At 32.9% G+C, this 13,773-nt stretch overlaps 1 protein-coding gene across 3 annotated transcripts in view; it reads right to left on the bottom strand.

Annotated features, from left to right (window-relative positions):
- LOC148604834 (glutamate receptor 4-like) overlaps positions 1–13,025 on the bottom strand; it is a 37,333-nt gene extending 24,308 nt beyond the window's left edge. Inside the window, exons 1-2 of one of the 3 annotated variants that reach the window (XM_088549752.1) lie at positions 12,528–13,025; positions 6,451–6,597 (exon numbers count right to left, since the gene is read on the bottom strand). In XM_088549752.1, coding sequence (XP_088405878.1) covers positions 6,451–6,597; positions 12,528–12,627 — 247 coding nt within the window. In that variant the 5' untranslated portion in view covers positions 12,628–13,025. Of the gene's footprint in view, positions 1–3,029; positions 3,231–6,450; positions 6,598–12,527 lie in introns of those variants that run through there. The other 2 variants (XM_088549753.1, XM_088549754.1) reach the window with 2 other exon arrangements.
- Between the last annotated feature and the right edge of the window lie 748 nt (positions 13,026–13,773).

The following is a 13,773-nucleotide window of genomic DNA, read 5'->3' as shown; positions in this document are numbered from 1 at the left end:
CAAAATGTCAATGTCTCTAGTAGAGAAATAATCTAAACAAGTCAATTCTATCAGGATTTTTAGTATTAAAGTGACAGAAAAAGATATTATAAGATACATTCGTGAAACTTTTAGCACCTTTGGAAAGTATCAAAACGGTAGATTTATTTAACCAGATGTTAGCATCAATGTAAGCTTTAGGGGGTACACATAATGTATTCCCAGTATAGTTATAGAATGATGTAGACACCAACAGCGCTTTGTGATATAAAAGATCAAAAGTTATATTTCAGTATGTTTATCTGGAACAATATGTATTCTCTAAAGGATGTATCGTAGTTTCTCAACCAGTGATGAGGCAATTTTCATTTTATATGACACTATTTTCACAGCTCTGACTTGTACCAAGAAAGTGTGAACTTGTTTTCAGTTCTAATGCATTTTCACACCAAACAACAGAACTTTTTCACAGACAATAAATATTTGATATCAGAAAACAGCATTTAACACATTATCCATTTCGCACACTTTCGAATTGACTAACGTACAATGTATCAGCTGGAACCATTCCAAAATGTCATTGTTATCAATAACTGAACTTGCTCTTGGTCTTCAATATCGTATTTCACATCATAATATAATTTTAGGTTTTGCCTATAATAGAGCTATTTGCACTTCTATTGGATTTTGTTGATAATGTACCGAAATATCGCTAATGCCACCAACGGGAATATGCGATACTTACCTAAAACAGTTGATTTATGTCGGCGTTAAAAGTTCTAACTGAATACGTCATTTATTCAAATCACGTTAATTTCGAAAAAAAAACGATAATGAATCATTTATGGATCAGAGAACCTACATATACATGTATAGAACGTTCTACTCCAATAAAAGTATTTTGACTCTGTTGATATTTGCTGTTATATCGCTGATATCTTGACCAACGGGAACCTGTGCGTCTTCGGTAAAAGTTAAAACAACCACATCCCAACTGCTGACGTCAAATCCCAAAATCGTTACTTACGAGAGCACTTCTAAGCAATTATACGGTATACAATATAATGAAAAGATTTTTAACGTGATATTGCCTTGATGCCGTAGTCTTCAGCATGTATATTACACAGCCCGATCAAAATATGACTTACAAAAAATAGGTTCACAAGGTCTGCCTAAGTGTTTAATCCAGAAACAATAAATTGGAATTAGTGTTTTATAATGATCACGTCAGCCAATTGGCCAAGCTAGTAATAAATACATATACATTTTTAAGGATCATGTGATATACTTTCATAATACCAGGTGCATTATCGTGTTTATTATATAGTATAAAGACGTTCTATACCAATTTACAGGTGCACATGATATTACCCACAAAATTGCAAAAATGTATGTAAAAAGACACACTTTTAGATATTAATATTCTATATCAAGATTTCAAGTTTTTATTCATGCTTTAAAGGAACAACTTCAGAAAACAAAAAGAAATTGTACACGTCGTAAGTTTGTATTCAAGTTTCACTCTCCCCCTTTTTTTTGACGGAATATTTTATGTTTATATTTTCAAAATCTCTTTTTATCCAACTTATGTAATATAAGGACGTAAGGACGACATTTCTAGGTCACTTAAAATAGTACGTTAGACATACAGGTTGAAAAAGTTTAGTATCAAACAAGAAGACACGAGACATCTCAACATTGTATATTTAAAATGTAGGAGTTGTAAATATTGTTTTAGCCAAGTGAAGATCTGTTGTTTTGATTGTTGTTAGAGTAGACAAACTGTCGTCAAAGATTCGGAAATTGACACGTGGTATTCAAGATGACAATAACATAATAAATATCTATTTTGTTTAATTAGAAGTTGTAAGAGGATTCATGGACTAAATGTAATGCTGTTATACTTGCCTATAAGTGTATGAAAGTAGTTGAACATTGGTGTTTTTTTTTTTTCTATATTCAGTAAATGCATGTTGCCATTATCAACCAAAGTAAAAGATTGTAAATGAGAAAAAATTATATTTTTATATCAGCATTGATATCGGAAGAAAATATAATGCTTCTTTTTTATTTGGATTAATTTCATACTTATAATATGATGAGAATGGACTTGGTGACTATGTCACGAAGACAACAAACCGGGATCAAACATGTCAGCTCAAGGCCACCCATGGGTATTTAAGAAATGCCGAAGAAATCCTCGCACCACACTGCTTACGGTAGCTGGACCAAGAACAAAACAATATTATAAGCAGCCAGAGCGAAATAGTTGTCACCGTAAACACCAGAAAAATAAACTGAAAACGAAGCAATAAAAACAGACGTTGAATAGCCACCCCCCCCCCCCCCCGATTTACCCCCCCCCCGAAAACCGGCTATTGTGGAAGAAAATATTACACAATTAAACACACTTTTAAATCATTTAAAAAGGTCAGAAATGAGAAAACTGATTATACGTCACAAAAATGCATAAACAAAGGACTACTAGCAGTTAATTGCCATACCAGCTTCAGACCAATTTAAACCTACAAAAGGCTATGTAATATCAATCCCAAGTCTTTCCTTGTAGTGTTGATGATTACGGTACATAATAAGTCATACAGTCATGAAATAACCCGTACCAGCCTGAAAACTGCTTTTTAATAAGGTGTGTTAGTCTATGTATAGAATCTGTAAGCAAATCAATGTTAATACCAAAAGATTTGACAACAATATCTTAAGTTTATACCCGGCTGAGTATCAATACTAAAATTTTATTGGTTAGCTACACGTCGCTCAAATTCCGATATCCCGGACGTTGCTAGACATTTCCCCGGGGAACGTCACGCGCACGCTGAACTTTGACTCTGTTCCGCAAATGCCGGTATTTCATGGATGTTACATTGGATCTATTAACATCAACATTAACCAAAACAAATGAACATGGACTCCGATTATAGCGCAAAATTTCAGTGATTGAATGATAAAGTTTTTTGTAAAATTACTTGACATTCCTCAATGATAGATAAATTCTGTGCACTCCATATATCCCGAGTAATTAAATGTCGTACCTTTTAAACGAATTAATCCTTTGATGCCATTAATTTGTCCTATTTTTCAGACTTCTTACGAACATGACTTTGCTTCTTCGTCATCATCGTCAATGGAATTCCTGACCAGTTTAGTTTTGACGTCACATCTCTGACCCATGAACTTTTGACGTCTGTGACGTAGCGCTCAAAAACAACATTGTCGATTTCCATTGTTATTTCAATAAAAAAAAACACCTTATATTTGGGCACCTATAGGGTTCTACCAAAGGTAGTATCCTACATCCGAGAAGAAACACTCAAAATTTGCATATTTCACTATATATTTTTTAAAAATACTTGCAAAAAAACGTCACCTTTGCGTTACATGTTGTGTTTAAAATCCCTAGAAAAACGCCAGTTTAAGCTTGAAAGAGTGATCAAGGAAAGCAAAGTTATAGCGGTAATCAAAAGAATGTAATCCAGGGACAAAGATCAGACATGGAAAACAGACATACACAACAAAGAACATAAAGTAACTAAAATCATACATACAAAGTAGCAAAAGTAAATGAGATACTCGGAGAAACCGAGGATAAAATCGTCATCTATGTTTGTGTTTGCAGATATGGAGATTTTAAACCCTTCAGTACTACCGTACACCCTTCGGCTTCGCGTCAGGATGTACTAACGTACTTCAGGGATTTAAAATCTCCGTATCTAAGGGTACTAACGTAGATAACTTATAATATCCCTTACAAATTAGCCTATTCAACGATTTAGTCGACTTATTTCTTGAGTATTGGGCTTTCCGTGCTTTGTAAAGAATTGTTACCATACACATACCCGCACGTATTATTAAAATCGTACAGTACGAATCATCATTTGTTAACTACTACGCGATTAAAGTAATATGTTTACTGTTCTTTATCCGTAATTATGACTTTGCCGATACATTAGCATTGAACAGTCAGGTTTCAATACATAAGAAGGGGGGTCATTTTTTTCATTAAGCGGTAAACTTAAATAACTGTATGCATGTATTTCAGCCTGTTGCATTTAATTCATAGAAGGTTGGCTAATATTATGATCACAGGTGGTTATTTTCTATAATTCTCCTGGATTAATATTTCATTTGTGTCTTTAAATTAAAGGCGTAATTTTTCTTAACTGATTACAGAACATGTACAACATGTCTATTTCGAACACCATGTTCGGTGTTTTACATGCTGAAACTTGGAACAAACAGCCTTGGCACAGAAAAATAATTCCTACTTAGACGTACTATGTGTTACACTATCTTTTACATGTAACTTGCTTTCCGTGGCCTTTAAAGGTGCGAGTATTCACTATTGTTCAGTTTAGCATCGAACCTTCTTTGGCAGATTTACGTAATAATTGATATTACCAAACTGCTAATACCAAAAATAAATCATTTTCTACAGTACCAGTTGTGTATCAATTTTATCTTTACATCGTTACAGACCTGGTAGCTCGAAGTCTAGTTTTATGATTTGTTTCATTCAATCGGTTTCTTATTTTACTGTACTATATATACACTTTGATCATAATTTGGTTCTATGTATTTTGGTTAATATTTCTCAGAATACATTTCTTGAACGTCTCATCAGATATTCTATTTAGATATGCTAACTATTAAAAGAGTCTTAATACTACAAAAAAGTGCATATAAATGTTGTTCGAGGGAAGTGTCCGTAACGAAACAGAAAATTATCTTAAAAGTTTAAAATAATCAAACTGCATAAAATCTAAGGCTCTTGTTAATGTGTTTGTTGTTTAGTAGTAATCTTTATAAAAATCAGGCGTTATGAGGTTCCCAATTTCAATACGATAACAGAGCACACAGCTAGTTTAAATGTGTCATTTGGTTGTTCCCCTTGCGAGATAAATATTATATAGATTGTGTGTGAAATTCGCACCTTGAAACAGTTACCGTTCTTGGTTTGGTTAGATTTGGTTGGATTTGTTTTCAGTTGGAGATGAATGTGTAGTTTTCTCAACAAAAAAGGATATGAATACATGATAAGACTATCGTTACATAATAAAATTTGATTTGCAGACCGAAAAAGCATCGTTTGTACTGTATGTTTGTCTTTTTTCGGTGGGTGTTTCTAGAAAAGCAGTAGATGGATATCCCATCGTTGCACTGGTCCTTGCTCCGATTGTTTAGTGTCGTCCGAATTGCTCATTCATTTTTCTTTCTTTGTACGTATTGTTTTGTTACTTTTATATCTTTTCTAGTATGTGTCTATTTCCCTGTCTTGCCTTTGTTTCTGAATTGCGTTCTTTTGGTTTGCGCCAGCATCTTGGTTCCCTTGATTACTCATATTCCACCTTAGGTATTAATAAAATTTCTATATGTATTGGTATTTAATATTTCACTGTACTAATTATAGTTCACTACTTAAATCTCATGTTTCCGTCAAGTAGAATATTATATATGTATAATATATATAAATAAATGTAGTACCATTCTGTGTGTAGTGTTGTACTCATTTATACACGGACAGCACACGCGTACAATCCGTGTGTAAAAGAGTATACGTTACCCTTAACTCTGAACTAATTCTTTTTTCTTAATATTTTAGACTAGCAAATGTGTAATTGAATATAATATAATGATTCAGTAAGTTTTTTTTTTATTTTGTTTTATTTTTTTGTTATTATTATTTTTTTTTTCATAACTTTCATTGAATACGATGATTTTTTGTTGTACTATTTTGTAAGTTATTGCCATACTTGTGAAATCAATTAGTATGTAAGTACCGAATCCATTATAGTTATTGCTATCTTTTTATACCATTTATGACACACGAGTACAATGATTATAATATTTACTGGTAGTTAGCAGAAAAAAAGTGATGAATAAGTGATTGAATAAGACTGCTCTCCAATACTTTTTTTCAAAAAGTATAGAAAAAAACGCCAGTATAAGAATCATGATAACAGTAAAAATTGTTAGAAATTGTTTATGTTTGTTTTATAAAGATATCTTTTGGGTAAACTTTCCACTCTCCCCTTTATCCCTTCACTTACAACATCGCCCGTACTTTATAAACAACGTTTGTACATGTTATCTTATCATCTTTTTAAACAAAAACTGAATTTATATTTAGATATTAAGTAAAAAAGTTTATTAACAAAGTGGGCATATTTTAATTATGATTCCATATTTTCCCTGGCCCATGATCCATCACATATTACCCATGCCCTTTTGTCTCATACTGCATTTCCCAATTAAATTGAAATTTTATCCCATTCAGGTAATGTAAATGAATGCCATGAAGTATTTTATTCATAATATAATTTGGAATCATATGTGCGGGGTAGGAATTTTTCTATGAAGCATATGAAATTTTCTTTGGGGAATTGGGGCGCTAGATGGTGTAAATATGAAGTTTATAAAATTCACAAGCTGTATCTACATTAAGTTTTTACTTACCAACCGTTGACAAGTTGTAGCAATTTGATATTTTTGTCTCACGCTGGAAAATTTTCATCCTAACTTTGGATGATGAGTTGTCTGCCAATGCCTCAGCTATCGCCATAGCTCGTTTTATCGTATTCGCATCACAGTCCCAGATGAAACCTACAAAATGTCAATGTTTACTTTCAGTGTGGGTTATTTGTCCCTCGATACTACACTAGTGGATGCTATTCCACTTTAATTAATTTCGAAATATTCTAAATTTAATAAAACTTGCATATCTATCTAATTTCAAGTAACGCCATCGATCATCAAAGTGATCGAGAGAGTTCTATTCACGAGGGATGTTGGTTTTTCGATTAAATTTGAGAAATTTGAAAAAAATTAAAGTGCTGTACAAAGTCATTAGATTCTTATTAAAATCGTGATTAAGCTGAGGCAGTATTATAACGAGATGAATGTTAAACAATGGGAAATTCTAATTAAACGAGACTGACACTTGCTTTGTAAAATCACACAGAGTTAGATAGTTATATCAATTTCTAATCTGCTCACAGGTATGACAACATTAAACATCTCTTTGTTGTAAGAGTTCACATATCATCCATATAGGATTGCCTTTAATGAAATACAATAGAATAACGTCTTTTTTACTTTTTAGTTTTATGGATTCGCAATAAAATTTTCTTTTTTTTCAGAACATGACATAAGAATCACTTCAAATATACATAGAATTCGAAGTCATTTCCTACCTTTTCTTAGGAATGACCGGAGAGGGAAATATGTTCTTCACTCAAGGATACCTCGGTGCTGTCGTGTTAAATAACAATACATCGTTTGGTTTGTTGATCAGCTGTTATATTACGTTATTTTTTACCTTCTTAGAGAAATACTCAGAATTTCTTCCAAAAGGTATTGTATGTAAGGAGATCTTGCCATTTTCAGAACAAACTTATGAATTTAAAAATTGTACAACTCTCATTAATGTCTGTTCATTTTTCCCTATAAGAATTGAACTTATTGCGGCAATAACTGATCAACGGATCTTCTTGACCGGAGTTCCAATACAGCACAAAAATAAGACCTTGCCAATAGCCAAGCTCCACGCAGTGGCAAACGTTCGTTCCGTCTCTTACTGACCGTAACAGACAGGCCTTTCGAAATTCTCGGACATTTTTCAAATAAGGTATCGTTTGACAATCGGATAACGTCGCGTAAAATCATTCACCTTTCCCCGACTTTGTCAGATTCTTGCATTTTCTAAGAGGGCTGGCTGCAGCGTCTAGAGTCAATATCGAGTGTCAGACGCTGTTTTGGATTTTGGGCAATAGAGAGAAGACTGAATTTTAGATTTCTTTTTTTGTTTTCATCTGTTTTGTTATAATTTCGTTGCGACCACCTCACCTAAAACCGCTTTATCCAACATTATTTATATACACATCCACCAAAGGGCATCGTAATTAAGACGTAAAGAATCTATGTTCGGTTCAACTACAAATATAAACTATTCTCGTTTATTTTTTAAAGTGTCTTTGTAAACGAGGAATGAAGGAAACCAAGTTTCTAGCGGAAATCATAGAACGCAATCCAGGACAAGGACCGGACAGGGAAAACAGACGCACACAACAAAGAACATAACCAACAGAATAATCCACATAAAGAACAAAAGTAAATGAGCAACTCGGACTCAAATAAAACCTGGGAGCGTGGAACAGGTTAACCGAATGGGGAAACGTCCTCTGCTTTTCTAGAAACACCCGCCAAGTCGTCAAATTACGGGCATGTCCCTAACAACTCCACGCCTGTTTAGAGAAACATCACAATAAAATCCCCTAAGGTCCATGCCCAAAGTTCATGAAAAGCTTGACTTTCTTTTTATGTCAGATCTTGTGTGAATTTTCTGAAGGTATTTATAGAAACTCATTAGATAAAAATAAGATCGGATTTCATTTTGGTCTTATTGGTCAAAGAACTTTGCTCAAAGCAAAATGTGTTTCTTTTAATGAAATGTTAAGTTCTTTCTAGAGTTTTTTAGAGTGTATGGCTACCGTTGAATAACATTTTTCTGTGTTCTATGAGTATCATTAAGAATAAAATGTCCAATATTTTGTGTCTTATAGAAAAAAAATTACCTTAAATCTTCACTATACAAGGTTTTTCCTCAATCAATCAATACTCAAACTCATAATGAGAATAACCTCCAATTTATCAAGCCTGACATTTCATTGGTTTCATTTCCCATCAAAGTGAAGAGTTTACCAATTCCTCGCGTTATGGCTCTCCCCAAATAGGAAGAATATTTCCTAATCAATTGAATCTTGTCAAAATATTGTGTCCTTCAGGAAGACATTCATCATAATATTCTTTTAAATAGTGAAATCTGATTACGCCAAAATTGACCTGTCAATCAAAAAATGAGGTCCCGCTGTTTCTATAGCATTCGTCACGACAGTCCTGTAACTGTTTATTTTTAATATTGACAAAGCATATAGACTATTTTTTGTAGTGTGCTATTTGTAATGTTACCTCGTTGTTATCAGTACAGTAAATACAAAAGAATATCAACAAGACTGTCCTTTTTTACAACGATCCGGTAAATAACTAACATACACAAACAAATTGTTCTAAGAGTTTATAAAATTATTTTGTGTCGATTCTTTCTAAAATGATTCATATACACATGAGTGTAAATTGTAAAGACGTACGACGTTGTCTTTTATATGGATACAGAAAAATATTTTAGCAGTAGAAAAAAAACAATACAATACTGAGGATGCAAGCAAAATCTGAATACAAAGCGAAGCCTGGTTCCGTTTAAGCTATAGGTAAAAAAGAAACAGTATGTTATCGTCTATCTATGTGACTACAGAACTTCATAGAGCAGAAACAACATCAAGGATACCGGGAACAGTAATATAAAGAATCTTTGAGTATCGATACAGTCTCTTGTTATTTTTATGCCCAATTTAATTTTCTATAAATCTGTCATAATCGTTAGGTTTGATGCTTTGATGTATACAGATATCTCTGGTGCGCAAAAAGTGAAGTACACGTTTTTTACAGACACAGCTATCTCGCCGCTGCATCTGCACAAACGTGCAATCTCACCCGACACTACTATTTGAAAGCTTCTTCCCATTTTTGGAAATGCCAAATTTCATCTATTTAGATTTGAGGAAAAACTCATGAACGTGAAAACAAAAATCAATTAGATTTTTTTTTAATTACGAAACCAAGCTCTGTACTTATAACAGTCAACTTTGCATGCTTTATTTTGATGCCAACAAACATAAACTTAGTTTTGCATCATTGGGTTAATTGTTACAAGGCGGACACTTTAAAAGCATAATAAAAGTCCCATTTAAATGGTCGTACAGGCATTAATGTCTAGGATTCCAAACAATTAGCAAATTAACAAATGCTGGAGCAGCTTATCTGTGACTAGATTTTTAGCGTGTAACAAACAGCAAGTACTATATTGTATTGATGACATTCTCGAGGGAGATTGGATATTAGATAATTATGTTCAGTCGTTGGTCTACTGCCAAGCAATGATTTAGAATTTAAAAAAAAACTAAAATTAATTTCTGGTGTATGATCAAAGTTCCTTTAAACATGTATGTTTAGTAATTGACTTAAAAAAATTATAATAACGAATTGTATTTTTTTTAATTTTTAAGACAACTGTGTATTTTGTTCTTGAAAAATAATAGCCGAGTAATATACTTTACAGGGAACAGAGTTGGTCTACCTTAGTTTGAATGACAATCGCCTGATAAAATGTCTTAGGCACTTAATGTACATGTAACAATCACATTATTAGTAACAAGGAGATTGAAAATTTTATTATCTCATAATCATTTTATTCTAAGTAGTTTGTTGTAAGTTGAAACATGTTTGTCAATTTGCCAGTTAACTACCACAGGAAGTTCATCATGTAATCGTTAGAATACCTATCCTTAAGGTCCTTGAAGTTAACTATTTAACTCGCTGTAACTATGGTTGGGAAAGCTTTCTTGAACATTATTAATTAACTAGAACATATTTGACTTACCACTGGTAAAACTGCAACATCGATAATTTCGTCATTAAATGCCAAAACGAGAATGTACAAGGCCAATACGGATTTTTCCAGTATTGGCCTAGGTTTTACAAGGCCAATATTAGCATATTCGAGTACCTCTAGATTTTCCATGTTCTACAAGGTGTTGTTGATTTGTGGAAATGTAAGCAAACGATTTTCAAGAAGAATTGTTTGAATATGCTAATTTAGAACATAAGTGTATTAATTGGTTAGTTCAAATGAAGGAAATGATGTTACGACACATTTTAACTCAACTAGTTGACCTTTCATCTCACTCTTTATGAGCTGCATGTAATGAGATCTGTAGACCATAAGGATGACTTTGGATGTTGTAAAAGTCTTCATGGCAAAAGTGGAACCTTACTCTAAAGACAAGCATAAGTAGGGAAAATCTATAAGGTAATTCATGTCGAGTTAATCTTATAATGTGAACATTTTTTTTCAAAATGACTTTGGGAAGTTTGCTATACGGTACTTAAAATAAGAACTAAAACCTGTAGTTAATTCATAAAGGTATCATAACGTAGTGATTTTTATATTGGCTGAGTAACAGGTTATCGACTTGTTTGCATCCAGCGTTACCTCATGTCAATATGACAAGCCTTGGACCTATAACAAATCCAATATAAAAATCACTATGCAATAATCCATATTATTGACTAATGTTCGAATATTAACCTAAATATCATCAAAACTGACAATACAATACAAAATATAAAAGTACGCCATTACGGATTTTAGCCATCCAATAAGGGATTATGCCGTCCGCTTCGTCTTTTACCCGTCCAATACGTTATATTGGCCTGGTAAAAATCCATTTTTGCCTATGCAAATATGACGTATTGGACAAGTTAGCCAATAAAGGTATACTTGAATAAATTTTTCCATATTTGCTGAATAATGGTTCTCGGAAAGCAATATTGGACCTCGGCTATGCCTCAGTCTACTACGGCTAGCCTCGGACCAATAACACGAAGTTCAATATTGCTTGCCGAGGACCAATTACTCAGCCAATATGGAAAACCTTACGCAATAATACTATAATATTTAGCAGCTAATAATACATAGTTGACAATAATTATCATAGCTTAGTTTAAATATGATATTCAGCAACATGAATTTTAACTCTCAATCTTAAGCTACATTTGGTTAGGTATATTAAAATAATTTGCTTGAATTAAAACGGTAAGGAAAAAACTATGTAACGTTGCGTATATCATGAAAAGAAACTGAACAGCAGAACACAAATAAACGTCACAAGCTACTGTCCATGCTGATAAAGTGCATGGAGGTTAAAGTGAAAACAACCCAGTAATTAAGTATTTGGTTCAATATACCAATGAAAGGTATATATCAATAAAACTAATATAAACTGTAGAAGCTAACTCGTAGTACACAGAATGAAGGTTACAGTTCTCATTTATTATTGGTAGGAAGATGTTATGACTACGTACTTTAAAATTGGTTATGAATTAAGACATATATGGCCCTAATATGTAATCAAAATAACTGGTTTCAGAACTTGAGTATCAGACCAGAACCAGAACTTCTTCAAAGAATTGTCAAATTTATTGATGTCTGAGTTAAGCATCGAGCTCAAAACAACCTCTGACGTTCGAAATTTAGTCTATACGCTGCCAACTCAGAAAATTCGAGATTTCTTGCAAAATCGGGAAAAAGTAAACAATTTTACGCGACGTTATCCAATTGTCAAACGACGTATGTTTTGAATTACAACCGAGAATTTCGAAAGGTTTGATTACAGCGGTAAGTAAGAGAAATAACGTCTACCGCTGAGTGGAGCTGGCTTTTGCATATATTATCGTCCACGTTAAAACAAAAAAAAAACCGATATTATTTTCTGATCGGTTCTTCCTTGCTGTCGTAGAAATAACATGTAATAACATTTCCTTTTATAACAAAGCCAGGATTCGTGTTAATTTCTTATGGAATGTACTTGTTACTGATAAATACAAAAAAAACGGAAACAATTAAAATTTGTACTTACCGACATTGATTTGATGCTCAAGACTACGATGCCCATAGCTGAGGTATGCTATCCATATGTATGTTGTAAGAAATGTCACTTCAACTGCCACCAAATTCATGGCTTTTTAATTCCTAATTCCTTTCTTAAATATAACTTTACTTTATGCCTTTAAAAGCCAACCACACCGACTTCTCTGTTTGAGCCACAGTTTACAAGTGGAACGAACTGCAGATACCGTTACATTTCCAATGAATAAAACATGACTTGTTATTTTCAAACTAAATAAACCACATTCATGTAAAAATAACAGAATTGCTAATTATCACATAACATAATTTGATAAAACTCTCGTAAGTTGACATTTGGCTTATTGCTCATGCGTATGGTAAAAGTACCATTCAGAACACCTTATGTTTCATAATCCTGAATATCATTTGGGACCATTAAATCGTCTCATTGCCTATATTCACTCGTGCTCACTTTAGAGATTGATAAAGGCCTAATGTTTTCACAGATCTAACGTAATTTACTAACCCATGACGGAATAGACGAGTCAATTTTTCCGGAGGATCTTTTTGATTTCATTTATTATGCACGACGAATGATTATTATTCTATACAACGACACCTATATAAATTGCCTTCATATGTCGAAAGATACGAGAAATGAGAATGTAAGCCTTATTTAATTTATTATTATTTCAAATCAATATCAACACTCAACGATCAAGCAGTTCTATCACCAATAATTACAAAAGCGGCGTACAATGTAATCACTCATAGGAAACCTAACAATAACTTTCATGAGATAGTTCTTTATGGGACTGTTAACCTCCTAATTGTAGAATAGTTGATACTTCGAGGAAAAGTCATTGAAAAGAAAACTAATACCAACCATTATATAACTATTGTTTCCCATCAACAAGTTGTCCATTATGTTCAATTACCAAAAAATATATATAAAAAGAAACTTCAAATGAAATGTCTCTTCTAAATATTGAACGAGGCTTCACTTCAAGGGTACTTTTAGAAATAATTGTTTGTAAGCAGCTTTGCGGACCTTAGAGGAAAACTGTTCAGTCTCATCGTGTTTGAGATCCAAGCATATCTTTGATCTTTTTTTTATCATAATAACATATTGGATAGTTGTACGTCTATATAACCTGAGTTTGCTGTTAAAATATCATAGGGAACTCCTAAAAACAATGCATGTACACAATTATCTTTGTTTAATGTTTATCTGATTCTTGTGTATATTGTATTTT

The sequence above is a fragment of the Perna viridis genome, chromosome 10 (genome assembly GCF_037379345.1).
Source record: "Perna viridis isolate PV_CMFRI_1.1 ecotype Kerala chromosome 10, ASM3737934v1, whole genome shotgun sequence".
In the NCBI taxonomy this organism is placed as follows: domain Eukaryota; kingdom Metazoa; phylum Mollusca; class Bivalvia; order Mytilida; family Mytilidae; genus Perna; species Perna viridis.
The sequence above is the reverse complement of the archived record's forward strand: the minus strand, read 5'-3'. Positions and strand labels throughout refer to the sequence as shown.